The sequence below is a fragment of the Plecotus auritus genome (assembly GCF_963455305.1).
Source record: "Plecotus auritus genome assembly, chromosome: 2".
In the NCBI taxonomy this organism is placed as follows: domain Eukaryota; kingdom Metazoa; phylum Chordata; class Mammalia; order Chiroptera; family Vespertilionidae; genus Plecotus; species Plecotus auritus.
Window position 1 is genome coordinate 184444467 of NC_137771.1, and position 21130 is coordinate 184465596.

Below are 21130 nucleotides of genomic sequence, written 5' to 3' on the forward strand. Positions count from 1 at the left end.
GAAACGCTGAGTGAGGTCATTAGAATTAGATCATTTCTTCCTTCTAAAGACTGCAGAGAAATTTCTGTATGATTTCTTTTTTTTTAACATATTTTTTATTAAAGTATTATATGTGTACATATCTTACCATTGCCCCCCGCCACCCCACTCCCATACATGCCCTCACCCCCCAATGTTTTGCATCCGTTGGTTATTCTTATATGCATGCATACAAGTCCTTCGGTTGATCTCTTATTTCCCCCACCTCTCCCTAACCTTCCCGCTGTAATTTGACAGTCTGTTTATGCTTTATTGCCTCTGTATCTATCTTTTTGTTCATCAGTTTATAATGTTTTTTATTATCCACAAATGAGTGAGATCATGTGGTATTTTTCTTTCATTGACTGGCTTATTTCACTTAGCATAATGTTCTCTAATGATTTCATTTTCTTTACAGAAGTTGCCACAGACAGATAGGCACTGCCCTATTTAGTACCATACAAAGGTAGTCTTAACTGACTTAAAAACACTTTTTTAAGTTTAAGAATCTGGAGTGGGGTCTCTCCTCTAAGAATATACTAACTCTGGAATAATATCTATCATTAGTAGATATGTCACTACAAAACAGGGAGCTAAAACTTATTCATGTCATAATAGAAGAACCAATGTCAATCACAAACAGAATGCCCTAGGATATATGTAGAAAACAACAAAACACAAAAGTCCCAAGGCAATGACTTGTCAGGCAGAACTGACAGCCCCTATTTCATCTTTATCTTCTCTTCATTCCCTTTTGCTTTAACCCAAGTTTCTCACTGTTTCTTGAACATAATCCCATGCTCTGGTACTACATGAAAGGAGTGTGAGCTTTTAGGGATGGCACATTAACTGAAGGCTACACTCAGCAGTAACAGTATACCACCCACCCACATACATTACAGCAGCTCAAACTCTGCAGAGCTCTGCTGTTTGTGACCTTTAAAACAGGTGACAAGTCAGCATAGTGCAATTAAGAATGGCTTACTAAGTTGTCTTAATGCAAAATAATAGGCTGTTAGTTAATCTGTCACACATACTGTAAAAGATCCCTGCCATGTACTATAGTTAATGCCTAAAAGCTTCATTAGGAAACACTGTTGGAGGGAAAAGGCCCATTTGTAACTTGGTTGATACTCTAAACTGCAGTAGGGTCCCAAATTCCAAGGAGATGGTATATATTGACGCATTAATTGTTTTGATAAGGGAGTTCACTTCCATACACTAAGAGGGCAGAGATGGAATAAAGAACCACTGGCTCTGATACTGTCTTACCTTCAACCTCACTGTGACAGACTCCTACAATCTGACTCTGTTCATGTAGGGATGTCATATTATGAAGGAGAAAAATTACACCCATTAACTCTCAGTTGCCATCATAAATAATGCTACCTAGGTCTCTAGTGATGAGCTGCAGGGCTCTATCCTGGGCTTTGTTTTATACAAATATTTTATCAATGACTTAAAGATAAGAGGCCAATGCATTGAATGAAAAAATGTGATTCCCAACAGAAACAATATAAGAAATGCCCCGTAGTTGGCTCTAGAAACCAGTACTGTTTACACAGGATGGGGTCAGGAGCATGTGTGAATAGAATCATAAATTTGCTATCAACTTGTTTATCAAGCCAACCGTGAAATATGGCTGCTTAAAAAATTAATGTGCTTTTCGTTCCATTTATAGAAATGGAATCAAGCCACAAGAAGACCTGAAGGAACCTTAAAGTGGGTATTACTAAGTAAGAGAAGTCCATCTTCAAAGGCAATATACTGTCCAACTACATGACATTTTGGAAAAGGCAAAACAATAGAGACAGAAAAAAAGATTAGCAGTTACCAGAAGTTTGCTGGGAGGGAACGATGAAGAGTGGGACATGGGATTTCAGGGTAGTTAAACCATTCTATAAATGCTGGATACATTTCATTACACATTTGTCAGAACCCACAGAATGTACAACACAAAGAGTGAACTCTAATGTCAACTATGGACTTTAGTTAATAATAATGCACCAATGTTGGTTCATCAATTGTAATAAATGTGCCACAGCAATGCAAGATGTTAAGAAAAGGGGAAACTGAAGAGGGAAATAGATGGGAACTCTGTACTTTCTGCTCAATTTTTCTGTAGATCTAAAACTGCTCTAAAAATAAAGTATTAATTTTTTAAGAAACCATTAAAAAATCAGAATGCTATGTTAGCAAATACCCACTTAATGCAAAATAAATGGGTGAGGAATAGATTTGTACATTGCATAAGAACTCTGAGATTCTTTGAAATCCTCAGCTAGTCTCACTTTTCAGACCAGAAGATATGCATAATTATGGGTGAGAAGAGTGAGTACAACAAACAAATGGTCACCGCAGTCCTCTTAATAACTGCAGTTGACATTTTCTCCCTCCACTTGAGGACGAATAAGCAGGTTTTGAAAAGCCTAGTCCATGGACTTCAGGTCATAACTATGGAGAGGAATAAGGAAAGAACATGGCCTCAGAGTCAGAGCCATGACCCCGTTAAACGTCACCTGAGCCCTGAGCTCCTGGAAAGCAGCTCCAAATAAGGAAATCCCAGAACCCTGCTCTGGGTAACAGCTACTGCAAGGAACCACTCCTCCTCACAGACTGGGAGGATTCCCGATGCCACCATGTTTACAACTATGACAGCCAGAGACAGACCAACCAAACTCTCATTCTTTGCCTCATAAACGATTAGCTGAACTACTTCCCTATGACTGACTGGAACAAAATGCTTAACTTTAGTCAAGCTTCTCTGCTTCCCCCAAGTCCTTGACCCGTCCTCAGCCTGAGTCAGCATACAGCCCCTCCTGGATAGTCCTTCTGAAAACTGGCTGACCTCCAGGAAAGACATTCCCTTCTCAACTGTCCAATTCTTTCACCCGCTCCCCCAAATCTGGTTCTTTCTAGCCTTGTTTCCCTACCTCTATAAAATAAGTTTCTTTTCTAGCTGGCATTCGACATCCTTGCAGATCTTGGGGTCAGAGCATTCTCCCTATGGCAAAAGCCCCCTCCACCCTCATTGCAATGATTTTTTAAAATAAAGTATCTTCTTACCTAAATCCATCTTTTTTTCTTTGGTGGACAACATACTCTTTTAATTCAGGCTGGATGTATGGATCTAACTAAAATCATTCAGCACATCAATGAGTTATAATATAACTGTAGCGTCATAAGATTTTTTTTTTTTAAATCGTAAGATCTTAACGCTCCAAGGGATTTACAAATTAGCCAGCTCAACCTCTCAGCCATGGCAGGAAAACCTGCTGCAGTTTTGAGCAATACATCCCGCCACTGATCAAACACCTCTGGTAACACACCAGGTAACTTGTTCCACTATTAGGAAATTCTCAAACCAAGCTGACATCTCCTTCTACCTTGTGGGCACCCACAGGTACCAGTTCTGACCTCTGAACAACAAGGAATTTCTATGCTTCCTTCCAAATTGCTCTCCAGATGTCTGACGGCGACTGCGCCCAGCTTCTTCACCTGAGCATAAAGAGGCACCAGGCCTGTGGAGATCTTCCACCTGCCTATGCAAAACAAAGACCAAACCGTGTCCTCCGTTTCTGTTTTTTTATTGTAAAGACACTGAAGTCACCTGTCATGTTTGGGTATGTATTACTGGACAAATACTGTAAGAAACAAAAAGGCAGCGTACATCCCATCAGGGGCTATCACTTGCATCTTTGCAGGAGAGAGTTAAGGGTGAGCCAAAAAAAGGGTAAATGAATCTTTATTTAAGCCACTGTCAGATGATAGCTAGAAAACGCTTCATCTCTCTCCCGGCTTTCTCCTTTTCATGTTTCCCTTGACTTTTGTGAAACTATCAACTAGCCATTCTTGGGGCCAGTGAGCTGACACACTGCAGTCAGCTTTTCCTGTTGTTATGGAAACAGAGCCGCTGTGAGCTTCTTTCCTTAAAAATACAAATTAAAAAACCAAACAAAACCCCACTGTGAGTCAATAAAAATCATGAGCAAATATAGTCATCTACATTCCTGACATGAATGGCAAGACTGGGAACTGGCTATAAAAATTTTACCTCATCAGAACACTTGGACCAAAAAACCCCCCCCAAAATCAGCTCCAAATTGTTATAATATACTTAAATACTTGAGAAACTGATAACCAATTTCTGGGAGGTATGGTTATTAAACCCTCCAGTGCAGTCACCATGAACTTGTATATACATTGAAAGCAAGGACTAGAATTCACTGACCTCTGACCTCCCAAGGCCTGGCACCTTCAAGGCTCTGTGGAACACGACTGAATTTACCCAGAACTATTAGCAACGCTTCCTACCCTGCCCTTCCCAGGACCTCGTCCCTAATTGATAGAAGTCACTCTGAGAATATCAACTGTGGACTCTTCAAGTGGGTTCCCTCAGCCTTAGGATACTTTTCAGCCAGAGCTTCCGGTCCCCCAGGCTTCTGCAAACACACCGGCAAAGAATGCTCACCTAAAACAGGGTAGGCTCCGAGTGCAAGCATGCTTTTGTGATAGATATAAGATGAAACCGCTTTCCCTGGTTGTTATGCATGTAACAATTCTAACTTTGCTACACGAACTCCTGGACGGTGTCTCTTTAGGAGTTGAAAAGAGATGCATCATAGCCGAGTGGTTTTTGATGCGACCTTCAACTACCTCCCTAAATTCCTCTAATTCACCTCAAACATCATCTACCTCCAGTTTGCAACTACTCTAGGGAGTTTATTGCAATGGACTATTATGGCAATTTTTGTCTCAGGGAAATGCTGCTTGATTTTTAAATTTCTGGCCATCCATGATCAAACACTGAAAAAGTCCTAGGGAAACATTTATCTTCCAACTTTATTGAAGTTACCAGTTAGAGGCCATTAAGAAGAAATCTTACATACATAAGAAATATTATACACAAACTAGAGGCCTGGTGCATGAAATTCGTGCATGGGGGGTGTGTGTCCCTCAGCCTAGCCTGCACCCTCTCCAATCTGGGACCCCTCGAGGGATGTCCGACTGCCCATCCCAGTAGGATTGGGCCTAAACGGGCAGTTGGACATCCCTCTCACAATCCAGGACTGCTCGCTCCCAACTGCTCGCCTGCCTGCCTTCCTGATTGCCCCTAACCGCTTCTGCCTGCCAGCCTGATCACCCCCTAACCATTCCCCTGCCAGCCTGATTGATGCCTAACTGCCCTCCCCTGCAGGCCTGGTCACCCCTAACTGCCCTCCCCTGCAGGCCTGGTTGCCCCCAACTGCTCTCTCCTGCAGGCCTGGGTCTCCCCCAACTGCCCTTCCCTGCAGGCCCGGTGGCCCCCAACTTCCCTCCTCTGCCAGCCTGGTCACCCCCAACTGCCCTCCCCTGCTGGCCTGATTGCCCACAACTGCCCTCCCTTGCAGGCCTGGTCCCTCCGAACTGCCTTCCCCTGCTGGCCATCTTGTGGTGGCCATCTTGTGTCCACATGGGGGCAGCCATCTTTGACCACATGGGGAAGCCATCTTGTGTGTTGGAGTGACAGTCAATTTGCATATTACTCTTTTATTAGATAGGATAGAGGCCTGGTGCATGGGTGGGGGCTAACTGGTTTGCCCTGAAGGGTGTCCCGGATCAGGGTGGGGGTTCCCTTGGGGTGTGAGGCGGCCTGGGGGAGGGGCCTGTGGTGGTTTGCAGGCCGGCCACGCCCCCTGGCAACCCAAGCGGAGGCCCTGGTATCTGGGATTTATTTATCTTCTATAATTGAAACTTAGTAGCCTTGAGAGGAGGCCAGGGCAGGCCAGGGCGGGCAGAAAGCTTGGCTTCCTCCATCGCCGGGGGCAACCAAAGCCTCCTGCTCTCTCCAGCTCGGTGGCTGCTGCCAGTTTTGTTGGGATTTATTTATCTTCTATAATTGAAACTTTGTAGCCTTGAGTGGAGGCCACAGCCGGCCAGGGCGGGCAGGCGGGAAGCTTGGCTTCCTCTATCGCCTAGGGCAACCCAAGCCTCCTGCTCGCTCTAGCTCTGTGGCCGCCGCCATCTTGTTTGGGTTAATTTGCATACCCGCTCTGATTGGCTGGTGGGTGTAGTGGAGTGATGGTCAATTTGCATGTTTCTCTTTTATTAGTGTAGATTTTATATGACATATATGATAAATATTTCCATCCAAAGCTTAGAGAAAGAATATATAAAATGCAAAATACTTGTGTTGCAAAAAGATGTTTTGTATCCATGCTCACAATCTGCTAGACTGACACTGCAGCAAAGCAGAAGGGCGACTCCCACCCGACACATCCATCCCAAGAGCTAAGCAGATCCCCACAGAAACGCAGCTCTGTCTCCTCAGCACTGATTCAGCTCCTGGCTGGGCCAAGAGTGACAGCAGAGTCACTAAACACTTCCTTCAGTTTTTGGTCAATAGAGAATTTTTGGCTCAAATCAAGAACACTACTGCTCCTTTGTGTTTCCTACACATGTCACTTTGGCAGTCAGTCTGTTCAACAGACACTGGTGCCTCCATCTGTCAGTGTGACTTTGGGAAGGGCGACTGGAGCTCCAGGATGACAACCTGAATTTATATGTAGATGTACATATATATGCACACATAAACCTGGACACACAAAAATACATACCCAACTAAGGAAGTGATAATTAGGTGCTGAGCTTTACATAATCTCACTCAGAGTATGGATGACGATATAGCTCAAACAGTAAGGAACTCACCACGCTGGGAATACAAGCCTGGGCCAGCAACGATGGTTCATTTGTTCATTCTCTATCAGGCCAGAAATTTCTTTCCCCCCTCACTTCCCACAAACAACACAAGGTCCTGTGGAATCTCTTTCATATCTTTCTTATTCACTGAACAACTACTGAGTGACTACTTTGTTCTACACGTAGAACAAGTCTGATGCGGTCCCTGCCCTAATGAGGCATACAATCTAATGGGGGATACATGTAAGTAAAAAGGAAGGTAAGTATGTTGGTAGGGACTCGCTCAGGATGCTATATAAGCTCAAAAAAGGAAAGACATCAAACTCAGACTTCGAGTGTCAGAAAGGATACTGAGGAAAAACAGAACAAGACTTGAATTTATTATCTCATCTCTTTGTTCTATTTTCATAGGTTTAGAGCCTTTTTTTTTGCTTGGACAACTGTCCTTATTCTTTTATTTTTAATTTTTTTTTTATTCTAGAGAGAGGAAAGGAGGGAGGGAGATTGTATACACACACATACAGGGCGAGAGAGAGGAAGAGAGGCAGAGAGAGGGAGGGAGGGAGAGACCCCAATTTGAGAGGGAAACATGATCAATTGCCTCCCACATGCACTCCAACCAGGGATCAAACCCGCAACCTTTGGTGCACAAGATGATGCTTCAACCAACTGAGCCACACTTGCCAGGGCTGTCTTTACTGTTCTAATTTGTTTCTTTTTACCTGCAATCTCACCTTTGACAGGAATCCTTATCTTCAAGATAAAAGCAAACGTAATATACTGGGACTGCCTGTGACCTGGGCTCCCGTTTATTGCACCAGGCTTTTGCCTGCTCCTACATTTAAGATACACAGAAGCACCCCCATTTCCTGAAATGTGCTGTACTCACCCATGTCTGCCTGGAGCACCTTTTCTCTTGGATTTTGGGGCTAGAACAAGTTTTACCTCCTCTGGGAAACCTTCCCTGATCTTTTAGTCTGGGGAGGCACGTGTTGTAATGTATATTTTAAAGTTATTCTAGACACCACGAATAGTGTGATATTAGGCTTCAACTCAGGGTGATCAGTGGCCCTAAACAAGAATCCATATTTCAGAGACTGCCAGCTACCATGCACTCCCAAAGACAGCTATTAAAAGCCCTTCAGCTGTTCATACATTGACCAACACCTAAGGCTACTTATTAGCTCAGAAACAGGAGAAGCTTTCCTACTGGTAAAATTAATGGCTTGTTAATCAGAATGGTAATGTTAGAAATGGACCTCATTGCTAAAAGAAAAGGTATTCCAGATCTGCAGACTGGGTATAATCACTTAGAGATAGTCCCAACTCTTGCATGGAGAGGAGTAAGTCTATAACTGATCACTTAGGAATGCTTCCTGGGGCCACCTGTGTCCAGACGTTGGCTTAGGAAGTTTCTCCTTGTCTGATGCTGATTACAAGAGTAACAGAATCCTATTTTTTATGACATTGCTACCTCTCTGATAGACATCTACAATGACAGACAGCTGGGACATTAGAAAGCTTAAAAAACAGAATTAATCTATTTCTAAATGAGTATTTATTTAATAAACATCTATAAGTTTGGTAGGATTTGCTTTCATTATAAACTAGTAACAAGGTTGTAAGGGAGCAGCTAACCATTTCTCAAACGTCTTCACTGGCCTCTTCAGCATAAAGCACATAAGTGTGGTACTAAATTAGCTTAGTCATTTCAAAACAGGGCCTCTCCTCCACGCTCTCGCAGCACCTATGCATCCGCCACAGCACATGTCAATTCATATGGAAATTGTCAGTTTACCCATCAACTTCTCCCATTAAATACTGAGGTCCTTGAGAAAAGGATTGTACTTTTCATCTCTGGAGTCCATTTCTGAGCTCAGTGTCTAGTTTAATGTAATACTTGCTGCCCAGCTCGGTGGTTAAGCATTGACTCAGGAACCAAGAGATCACTGGTTCGATTCCCAGTCAGGGCACGTGCCCGGGTTGCAGGCTCCATCCCCAGTGGGGAGCCATGCAGGAGGCAGCCGATCGATGATGTTCTTCTCTCACTGATGTTTCTCTCTCTCCCTCTCCCTTACTCACTCTCTAAAAACCAATAAAATATTTTTTTAAAAAAAGAAATACTTGCTGAATGAGCATAATATATAAGTAGCACAATAACGTGGAAGGGTATCTGATGAGGAGCTTAGAGACCCGTTTTAACACTAGTTTCAACAACAGCTGAGTACTTACTGTGTATCAATAATTTACTGAGTACTTACTATGTGTCAAGCATAGTATTAGGCACTTAAATAGTATCTCATTTAGTATTCACAATTCTGAGAGATAGCACCATCATTTTACAAAGGAGGAAAGGAAGGGTCTGACTTATTGAAGATTACTCAGATGAATAAAGAGAAGAATCCATCTTTGAACCCAAGTCTGGTTGAATCCAAAGCACATGTTTTTAACCTCTACTTTAGAAGTGTGTCCCATAGCTAACCTTTGTGAGCTTAGGCAAAAAAATTCCCTCTGGATTCCAAATTCTTCATTTGTGTACTGAGTGAGATTAAGTTATTCAAACCCTTTCCAGCTCACGTTACCATGTGATAGTTCTAAGCAGCAACAATCATGGCTTCACTCTTGCCCACCCCAACTAGACAGTGAAAGAGAGTTTCACGTGCAGCTTGTTATAGAGCTTTTCAGACAATATTTTGTTTTTATTCCTTTTTTCTCTTTTGAAATGTCTCAGGAGATTCTGAAGGCAGAGAAAAGGGACCCGTTTTTGGCACATTGCTTTGAAGCTAGAACCTGCTTTAGTCACCAGAGCCAGCAAGTTGTTAATTTAGTTCTAAAATCCTTTGCTGACATGTATGCTGGCTGAAATTGTCAAAAAGGGTAATCCACTTCAACTACCAGAGGAACAGAAACGGCAAGAGAAAACATAGCAAAAATGTCAATCTGTTTGCCACATTTGAGCTGTACTGTGGCAGCTGGATAAAGAGAAGAATTTCAGTGGTTCTCTTGACATCACCTGGGGATTGCTCCATTGAAAGACTCACAGCCTATTTGTGCCTCAAAGTTTACAGTCAGGGATTGAAGTGGCATTGACAGTTCTATCTCACAGTACTTACTGAAGACTTTATGTGGTATGTGCTGAAATACTAATATCTCAGGCCAGTATCTACACAGATTTCCTTCTTAGAATACATTTCATCTGCTACCACTCAGTTATGCCAGGACGAGAATTGTAGAAAAATGGTAGGTCCCTAGTTGCCAGGAGACTGATGCTAGGCCTAACCCTCCACTTGGCTTCTCAGGAAGAGGCAAGAAGTCCTGGTTATACATCATTAAGGCAACTCATCAGAAAGAGACTTTGACGATATTAAGGTGATTAAAAATCACAGTCATTTTCAGAAAATTGTTCAACAGAGGAGAATAAACATACAGAGGGAGGAAGTTGTTTTTTGCCTTTAAAACGTACTCACTTTCTTAACAGCAGAATCCCCTTTAGATGGATGACAGGATGGAGACATTTTTAACTGGAAAAAAAAAAGGCAAACATTATAATATCCTGTTAGTTATAGTCTAGTTTTATTTGACCCACACTCAAAATAGTTCAACTAGAATTGGTGTAACTGAGATAAAACAGACATTTTCAGAGTAATAGGAATAGGTGATTTTTTTTTAAGTCCCTTTGAAATACGATTTGGATAAGAAAAGTGGAACAGATGATTCAGATTGGTTTTAACTAAATGGTGAAGAACCAAATAGATATAGATTTTTGTTGATAATGTTAATCAACTGATATAACATGCAATAGTCAGCATTTCTTGCAGACGCCAAAGCCAAGTATCCTTTGTGATATAATATCCCTTTTAAGCAAAATGCACAAGAGTTTGATAATAATAGTGAAGGATTTAGATAAAGTATCAGCCAAACCATAACAAAAAGATGCTTAGCCCAAGGAAGAGAAACTCTTCAAATGGTACAGAAAATCTTTATATATTGGAAAGGTTAAAAGAGATTGTCACATTAGATAAATGAGTGAGACCCAACTGCAAGCTGCCTGCAAGAAAATACTTTAAATATAAAAACACATAGGTTAAAAGCAAAAAGACTGGAAAGATATACCATAATAGCATTATTTCAGAGGAAAGATTATTACCAGGGATAAAGAAGATCATTTCATAATAATAAAGGGCTCAATTCATCAGGAGGACATAACAATCCTAAACACGATGAGCCTAATAGCTCAGAAGTACGTAATACAAAAACTGATAGGACTGCGAAGAGAAGTAGATTTTATAGTCAGAGATGTCTACACCCCTCTCTCAATAAATGATGAAAAAGTAGGCAGATAATCAGAAAAAAATAAAACCAATTAATAAATGGGCAAAGGACCCAAACAGACATTTTCCAAAGACATACAAAAAGTCAAGAGCTATATGAAAAGATACTCAATCAGGGAAATGCAAATCAAATCCACAATAAGGTATCACTTCACACCTGTTAGGACAGTTTTTATAAAACAGATAAGAGATAACAAATGTTGGTGAGGATGTGGAGAAAAAGGAATGTGCTGGGAAAAGGGATATATTGGTAGGAATGTAAATTTAGGTATAGCTATTATGAAAACAATATGGTGGTTCCTCCAAAAATTAAAAATCAAACTACTATATGACTCAGCAATCCCACACCTGGGTATATATCTAAAGCAGTGGTCGGCAAACTCATTAGTCAACAGAGTTAAATATCAACAGTACAACGATTGAAATTTCTTTTGAGAGCCTAATTTTTTAAACTTAAACTTCTTCTAACGCCACTTCTTCAAAATAGACTCGCCCAGGCCATGGTATTTTGTGGAAGCGCCACACTCAAGGGGCCAAAGAGCCGCATGTGGCTCGCGAGCCGCAGTTTGCCGACCACTGATCTAAAGGAATAGAAATCAGTATCTTGAAGAGATAACAGCACACCATGTTCAATCAAGTATGCAAGTAAGTGTTCATCAAAGGATGAATGGATAAAGAAGATACAATATACATATATACAATGGATTATTATTCAGCCATAAAAAGAAAGAAATCCTACTATTTGCGACAATATGGATGGACCGTGAGGGCATTATGCTAAGTGAGGTAAGTCACCAGAGAAGGACAAATATATATGATATCACTTACATGTTGAATCTGGAAAAGCTGAGCTCATAAAATCAGAGTAGAATGATGGTTACCAGGGGCTGGGACGGGGGGAAACTGGGGAGGTACTGCTTAAGGGTACAAACCTGCAACTAGTAAATGAATGAGTTTGGGAGATCTAAGGCACAACATAGTGACTATAGTCAACAATATTGTATTATAAACTTCAAAGTTGCTAGGAAACTAGATTTTTACTGTTCTCAACACACACAAAAATAATTATGTGACATGATGGTGTTAGCTAGTGCTACTGTAGTCATATTGAACGATATAAATGTATCAAACTAACATGTTGTGTACCTAAAACTATACAATCATATCAATTATATCTCAATTAAAAATAAAAAAGACATAGAAGGCTTAATACAACTACCTTGATAAGATGGACATTTACAAAACACCCCATCCCCAACAAAAGCATAATACATGTTCTTTTCAGGTACACATGGAACATTTACCACCTTAGACCATTTTCTGGCAATAAAACAATTCTCAATAAATTTAAAGAATTCAAGTCATACAAAGAATGTTCTCTGACTAAAACAGAAATAAATTAGATTAATAACAGAAAGATCTCTGGAAAAATTCCCTAATATTAGGAGCTAAGTAACATACTTCTGAATAACTCATGGATCAAAGAAGGAATCAAAAGAAAATTAGACCCTAGAAACACACAACCTACTAAGACTGAATCATTAAGAAACAAAATCTGAATAGAATAATAGCTAGTAAGGAAACTGTAATCAAAAACCTCCCAACAAAGAAAAGTCCAGAACCAGGTATTTTCATTGGTGAAATCTACCAAACATTTAAAGAAGAACTGTCAATCCTTCTTCAACTCTTCCAAAAAACTTCCTATTTTAGGAAGTCAGCACTACTCGGATATCAAAGCTGGATCTGACACTACCAGAAAAGAAAACTATGGGCCAATGTCCCTGATGAACATAGATGCAAAAGTCCTCAACAAAGTACTAGCAAAGTGAATTCAACAGCACATTAAAAAGGTCATACATCATGATCAAGTGGGATTCATTCTTGGGAGGCAAAGGTGGGCTCAATATACACAAATCAATAAATGCAATACACCACATTAAAAGAATGAAGGAAAAAAATCCACATGATCATCTCAAATGATGCACAAAGATCATGTGGCAAAATTTAACACCTTTTCATGATAAAAACACTCAACAAATGAAGTTTATAAGGAAACTACCTCAACATTTTACATATATATATATATATATATATATATATATATATATATATATATATATATCACAGCTAACATCATATTCAATGGTGTAAGACTGAAAGCTTTTTCTCTAAGATAAGAATGCCTGCTTTTGCCACCTCTATTTAACATAATATTGGAAGTCCAAGTCAGAGCAATTAAGCAAGAGGAAGAGTAAAAGGCATTCAAATTGGAAAGGGAAAAGTAAAATTATCTCTTTGCAGATAACATGATCTTATATGTAGAAAACTCTAAATTTAGATTTAAAAAATAATCTGTTACAACTAACAAACAAATTAAGCAAAATTGCAGGATACAAAACAACACACAAAAATCAGTTTGTTTCTCTACACTAACAATGAAAAAATCAGTAAAGGAAGTTAAGAAAACAATTTACCATACTATCAAAAAGAATAAAACACTTTGGAATAAATTTATCCAAGGATGCTTTGACTTGCACACTTAAAACTATAAAATATTGCTGAAAGAAATTAAAGAAGACAAAGATAAATAGAAAAACACTCCATGAACATATTTTGGAAGACTTAATATTGTTAAGATGTTCATACTACCCAAAGCAATCTATAGGTTCAATGCAATTCCTATCAAAATCTCAATGGCATTTTTTTTTTTTCAGGAAAAAAGAAATCCCTCCTAAAATTTGTCATTAAACTATCTTAAAGAAGAACAAAGTTGGGGGTCTTCACACTTTCTGATTTCTAAACTTACTACATAGCTATGGTAATTAAAACAGTGTGCTCCTGGCATAAAGACAGACATACAGAACTAATGGAATAGAACAGAGACTAACAAAATGAATTCAACAGCGCACTGAAAGGGTCATACATCATGATCAAGTGGGAATATCACATATATGGTCAAATGATTTTCAACAAAAGTATCAACCTTTTAATGGGGGAAAGGACAGTCTTTTCAGCAAAACTGAAGATCCACATGCAAAAGAATGAAGCTGGACCCTTATCTAACACCACATACAAAAATTACCTCAAAATAGATCAAAGACCAAATGCAAGAGGTAAAGCTACAAAACTATTAGATGAAAACACAGGGGGGAAATTTCATGGCATTGGATTTAGCAATGATTTCTTGGATATGACACCAAAGGCACAAGCAATGAAAGTTTTAAAAAAGACAAATGTGACTTCATCAAAATTAAAAACTTATGTGCACCACAGGACATTATAGATAAAAAAGCAACTCCAAGAATGAAAAAAAATATTTGCAAATGACATATCTGATAAGGAATCAATATCTAGAATATATTAAGAACATCTAAAACTCAACAACAAAACAAACAACCCAATTAAAAAATTAGCAAAGGACTTAAATAGACATTTCTCCAAAGAAAATATACAGCTGGACAATAAAAATATGAAAAGATGTTTCACATTATTAGTCATTCACAAAATGCAAATTAAAAACACAATGAGATACCATTACATACCTATTAGAACAGCTGAAACAAAAAAGATTGACTAGCCCTGGCTAGGTAGCTCAGTTAGTTAGAGTGTGATCCTGATATGCCACGGTTGTGGGTTCGATCCCCAGTCAGGGCATATACAGGAGGAATGCACAAACATGTAATAGCAAATATTCCTATCTCATCAATAAATTAAAAAAATAATAACAAAATAAAAAGATTGCCAATTCCAAGGATGTGGAGGAACTAGAACCCTCATATACTGCTGGTAGGAGGGTAAAATGGTACAACCATTTTGGATAACAGTTTGGCAGTTTCTTAAAATGATAAATATAATTTTTCATATGAGTCAGCCATTCCATTTCTAAGTACTTACCCAATAGAAATGAAAGTATACTCCATACAAAAATTTGTACATAAATCTTAAGAACAGCTTTATCTGTAACAGCCAGAACCTAGAGAAGTCCAAATGTCTATCAACAGGTGAAATAACAAATATTGGAATATCCATCAAATGAAACATTACTCAGCAGTAAGAAGGAATGGACTCTTGATAAAACAATGTTGATGAATCTTGAATAATTATGCTGAATGAAAGAAACCAGACCAAAAAAGCATAGATACTTGTGGTTGCACTTATCTATATTGTAGAAAGTACAAATTAATCTATTGCTATAGAAAGCCAATCAGTGGTTTCCAAGGAACATAAGTGAGGAACTGAGTAAATTTGGGTTGTTGCCTGGCTGGCGAGCTCAGTGGTTGAGTGTCAACCTATGAACCAGGAGGCCACGGTTTGATTCTCAGTCAGGGCACATGCCGGGGTTGCGGGTTTGATCCCCAGTGGGGGGCATGCAGGAGTCAGCCAATCAATGAGATCAATAATTCTCTCTCATAATTGATATTTCTCTCTCTCCCTCCCTGAAATCAATAAAAATATATTTAAAAAGTAACTTGGGTTGTTGATGCATGGGGTCAAGCACCTTGATTGTGGTGACAGATTCATGGATATGTACATAAGTCAAATTTGTATATATTTATTTTATATCAATTATACCTCAATAAAGCATTTAAAGACATTTGTAGGATATAACTAAAATGGTGCTTAAAATTTTATAGCCTTTTTATGCTATATTGGAAAATAAGAAAGGTTTAAAATAAAAGGAACTAAGTTTCCAACTTAAGAAGCTAGAAAAAGAAAACCAAAATAAAACCAAACTAAGTAAAGGGGAGGAAATAATAAGCAGAAATCAATGCAACAGAAATCAGACAAAAACAATAGAGAAAATTAACAAGGTTGCCAAAGCTGGTTATTTGGAAATACCAATAAAGCTGGTAAACTGTTATTTAGATTGATTAGAAAAAGAGAATATAAGGTACTAATACCAGCAATAAGTTACCAATTACTACATGGAGCAGTACTTACAGACATTTAAAAGATAATAAGACCCTATTATGAACAATTTTATGCCAATAAATTTGGCAAATTAAATGAAAGACACATTCTTTGAAAAACAACTTACAAAAAATGGATCCAAGATGTAACAGAAAATATGAATAGCTCTAAATTTATTAAAGAAATTAAATCTGTTATCAAATCTGTCCACAAAGTAAACTCCAAATCCACATGGTTTCAGCAATGAATTCTAGCAAATATTAAGTACACAGAGACTAATATATAAAATCAGAATATCAACTTATTAATTTCAAGGAAAATGAAATTATTATTAGAAGTAGTTAGATACTAGATACCCTCTGTCTAGAATGATGAAGAAGAGGTATATGTGCTGGATAAACAACTGGACTCAACTTCTTAAGCCTCTTCCAATTTTAAGTCAAATTCTAAGAACCTACAGCAGAGATGATGAAGGTATTTCCTTTCACTGTGGCATCAAGCTATTCAAATAGGACCATGTTGCAGGCTTTTTTGCCTTTCCCTCTGACTTTCAGAATAACTTTAGAAAACATCCCTCAGCTCGGGGATCGAAGCTGCTGGCTGTCCAGATTGTCCTTTCAGATTTAACAGATCTGCAAAAATTAGACTTGACAGTCTTTGCTCTAATATACCATGACATTGATACTCTGGAATTTACTCCAGATGTATGATGTAGCTTGCTTAAACGTGCTCCAATTTTAACTCCTGGTATGCTCTTTTTAAAAAGGGAGAAAATAGATTTTCAAAGCAAAGTAGATATTTAAGCTTAAAAAAATGACCTCATGAAAGAATCTGCAGACTTTTTAAAAACAAGCCAAGAACTGATGTGGTGCTGGAAAATTTATCAGAGAAAGCTGTTCACTGTAGATTAAGCCAGAGTGTTTGAAGTGGCAACAAAAATGGTTCAATATCGCTCATGCTCATGAAAGGTCTTACTTTTTTTTCATTTAACAGGATTCCTTCTGGAAATGCCACAGGCAATGCAGCTTAAAGAGACACTTTAAATCCAGGTGTGCAGACCCTAGATCTGGGGATATGGTTGATATATCAAGCTATGGCCTTAATAATAATGCTGAACTTTGGTGATCTTTGATAATAAGATAATTCCTATGAGAAACAATCTGATCTGAAGTTTAATAGCAACAGGAAAACCTTATCACTTTGCTTTAGAAAAACAATACAGACAAAAAAACAAGCCTTGATTTTTCTGATTATAAACGGAATACATACTCACTAATGGAAATTTAAAAAATACAGTAGAGCAAAACAAAGCAAATAAAAATCATAATCCAACCACATTAGCAATAACTACTATGAACATTTGGAATCACACTGTTTTATTTTCATGTTACATGTGATAATGTTTATTTCATCATATTCTTCAATAACATGATTTTTCATGGACATATTGGAGTCCCATTCATTGTATAGAAATACTATAACTAATTTAACCAACTATTGGGAAACTATTGAAACATTTAGGTTGTTTTCAATTTATTTTGTTTTTAAAAATGCTGTCATAAACATCCTTGTATATAACATTTCGTACACATTCTTCATGTATTATTTCCGTTGCACAGATTCTTATAAGTAAATCCCTGCTTCTAAGGGTGTAGGCATTTAAAGTTACATATTGCCATTTTTTCTCCTGGTAAGATGAATCCACAAACCCTTTTTCTATAATTCTAAAATCCAAAAAACTCTGAAACCAAAATAATTTCTTTAAAAAAATATTTGGCTCCAAAAATCATCTTCCTGATAGTAAAACCTGACCTGAACTGAAGTGAGGCTGTTTATAGTCTTTATTTATCTCACATGAGCATATGGGATGCTACCTAGACCTGTATAACTGGGAATCTATAATAATAAAAGGGTAATATGCGAATTAGACCAGACGTCTTCCGGACGTCCTTCCTGACAAAGCCAGGGACGGAGGGAAGCCAGTCGGTGTCCCAGGTGCCTGAGAGTGCCTTGAGGGAAGCCACTTGGGGTCCCAGGTTCCTGCAGGCGGCCAGAGGAGGGAAGCAGCCTGGGAACTGGGTGAAGGAGGGAAGCTGGTGCCAAAGGGAAGCCGGTGCTGGCAGCCGGGGGGGGGGGGGGGGGACCTACTCTTGCATGAATTTTCGTGCATCGGGCCTCTAGTCCTATATAATAAAAGGCTAATATGCAAATCAACCAAGTGGCGGAACGATCGGTCGCTATGATGTGCACTGACCACCAGGGGGCAGACGCTCATCGCAGGAGTTTCCCCCTGGTGGTCAGTGTGCTCCCACATGGGGAACGCTGCTCAGTCAGAAGCCAGGCTCATAGCTGGCGAGCACAGTGGTGGTGGCAGGAGCCTCTCCTGCCTCCGTGGCAGTCAGACATCCCCCATGGGCTCCCGGAATGCGAGAGGGCACAGGCCGGGCTGAGGGACCCCCCAGAGTGCATGAATTTCATGCACTGGGCCTCTAGTGTTATGTAACATACAAAAAATGCCTTATATTACCTTTCTTTTAACAGTTCAAAGATGCCATTTTATTATCCTCTTGCTTCCCCCCATTTTATCAAATGAGAAGGCATCCATCATTCTTGTCTACCTTTGGTGGCTTTAAAGATTTCTTCTTTATCATTAGTTTTAGTAGTTTGACTGACAATGATGTGGTTTTTCTTTATATTTATTCTGTTAGTGATTTGCTGAGGTTTTTAGATATACAAGTTGATTTTTTTTTCACCAAATGTGGGGAAATTCCAGACAGTATTAGGTTATCACATTGCCACTTCTCTCTCTCCTTGCTTTCTGGAACTACAGTAATATATATGCTAGACTTCTTGATATTGTTTCACAGGTCACCAAGAGCTCTTTTCACTTATTTTCAAACCTTTTAGTCTCTGTGCTTCAGTTAGGATTATTGCTACTAAACTGTCTTCAAATTTACTGATAACATTTGTCTCAATGTTAAAAATGCTGTTGACATCTAATGAACTTTTCATCTTAGATATGTTTTTTAGCTCTAGAATTAACAATTTGTTTTATTTTATAGTTTTTGTTTATCTGCTTATATTTCCCCATATGTTCAATTATTCGGCTCATATTTTCCTCTAAATCCATTAACATGTCTAACTTCTATTTTGAAGTCCCTGACTGCCAATTTCAACATGTGGCTCATCCATAGGTCTGCTTCTATTGATACCTTTTCTCTTGATTTTAAGTTATAAAATCCTTCTTCCCATTGGTCCTATCATAGTTTGAACTTTGGCTTTATTGGACAGATTTTATTTTGCTTTGGCCTGTAGTCTTGGGGCAGCCCTTAGTCCTAAAGCACAGTCCTTCTGCAGTTCCAGTGCAAAATGTGAGGTGTTTTACCAGTCTCCCTATTTGGCAAGACTTGCACTTGAAATAACACTATGTAGCTGCTGAAATGTGGATTCTGCTCGGTTCTTTATTCCTTCTGATGTTACTTTCTGCCTGCTTTTTGTGTTTGATTTTGAATAGTTCCTGTTTCAATACCATCAAGTTCACTGATCATTTCTGTTGCAATGTGCACCATGCTGTTCTTCATCTCAGACATTGTAGTTTTAATTTCTAGATGTTCTATTGGGTCTTTATAACTTCTGTATCTCTACTTAGAATGTTAAAGCTTTCCTCTAGCTTCTAGAACATATGGAATACAATTATAATAATTGTCTTAATGTTCTTCTCAACTAATTCTATCATCTATGCTATTTCTGGGTCTGTTTCAATTACCTAATTTTTAAAAAAAGACTAGTTTTTAGAGCAGTTTTAGGTTTACAGCAAAATTGAGAGGAAGGTACAGAGATACTGCATATATCCCATGCTCCACGGATTCACAGCTTCCCCTATTATCAACATCTCCTTCCAGAGTGGTACATTTGTTACAATTCATGACACATTACATTGACACATCATTAACACCCAAAGTCTACAGTTTACATGAGGGTTCACTCTTGGCATTGTATATTCTATGGATCTGGACAAATGTGTCATGACGTATACCTACCATTAATTACAGTATCATACGGAGTATTTTCACTGCCTAAAAGTCCTCTGTGTTTCATTTATTCATCCTTCTCTTCCCCCATCCCTAGGCAACCATTGATCTTTTTTTTTTTTTAAGTAGGTAACCACTGATCTTTTTTTTTTTCTTAAGGGAAAGGGAGAGGGAGCGGAAGAGAGAGGGGGGAGGGAGGGGGGAGAGGCAGGAGGAGGGAGAGGGGGAGAGGCAGGAGGAGGGAGAGGGGGAGAGAGACAGGGACAGGGAGAGATAGAAACATCAATGATGAGTGAGAATCATCTATTGACTGCCCCTGCACGCCCCCTATTGGGGATCAAGCCCACAACCCAGACATGTGCCCTGACCAGGAATCAAACCATGACCTCCTGGTTCATGGGTTGACACTCAACCACTGAGCCACACCAGCGAGGCAACCACTGATCTTTTTACTGTCTCCACAGTACTGCCTTTTCCAGAGTGTCATATACTTGATTTTTTTCCTCCTCTTTGACTTGTCTTTTCCTGCTTTCTTCCATGCCTTGTAATTTTTTATCAAATGCCAGACATAGTGCATTTTACCTTGCTGGGTTAGATCTTTTGCTAATCCTTAACATATTCTTTAACTTTGTTCTGAGATGTGGTTAAAATACTTAGAAATGTGATCTTTTTTAAGTTTTGCTTTTAAGCTTTGGTAGGTGGGATAAGAACAATAGTTAGTCTAGGGTTAAATTTTCCTCTAATACTGAGGTCAAGACCTTTCTTAGTACTTTCAATGCTGCCCTGTAAATTATGAAGCTTTTCAGGCTGGCATTATTTCTCACTCTATGTGAACTTGGGGCATTGCTACCTTTAATTCTTTTGGGTGCTTCTTTTTCTGGCCTTCCTCACACACAAGTGGATTAGTATTCAATTTTATATTCAAAGTTGCCTTCAGCACATCTCTGGCGCTCTCTGTGTGTGGCTCTCTCCAGTCCAATGCTCTGTCTGGTGAACTCTAGCCACCTTGCCTTCCCTGGATTTTTAGCTCTGTCTCCTCAACTCATAGAGACTGATAAGTTCTGCCTCAGTTCCCCCTCCTTACACCATGGCTTGGAAACTTTATCCCAGCAATAATTTGGGGTTAGTCCTAGGGGTTACATAATTTGTTTCTTGTCTCCC

At 39.0% G+C, this 21130-nt stretch overlaps 1 protein-coding gene across 8 annotated transcripts in view; it reads right to left on the bottom strand.

The window, feature by feature from the left end:
• VPS8 (VPS8 subunit of CORVET complex) overlaps window positions 1–21130 on the bottom strand; it is a 261243-nt gene that overhangs the window by 21009 nt on the left and 219104 nt on the right. For all 8 annotated transcript variants that reach the window (XM_080656453.1, XM_080656454.1, XM_080656450.1 and 5 more), the window contains one exon: window positions 10164–10217. In XM_080656453.1, coding sequence (XP_080512579.1) covers window positions 10164–10217 — 54 coding nt within the window. The remainder of the gene's footprint in view (window positions 1–10163; window positions 10218–21130) is intronic.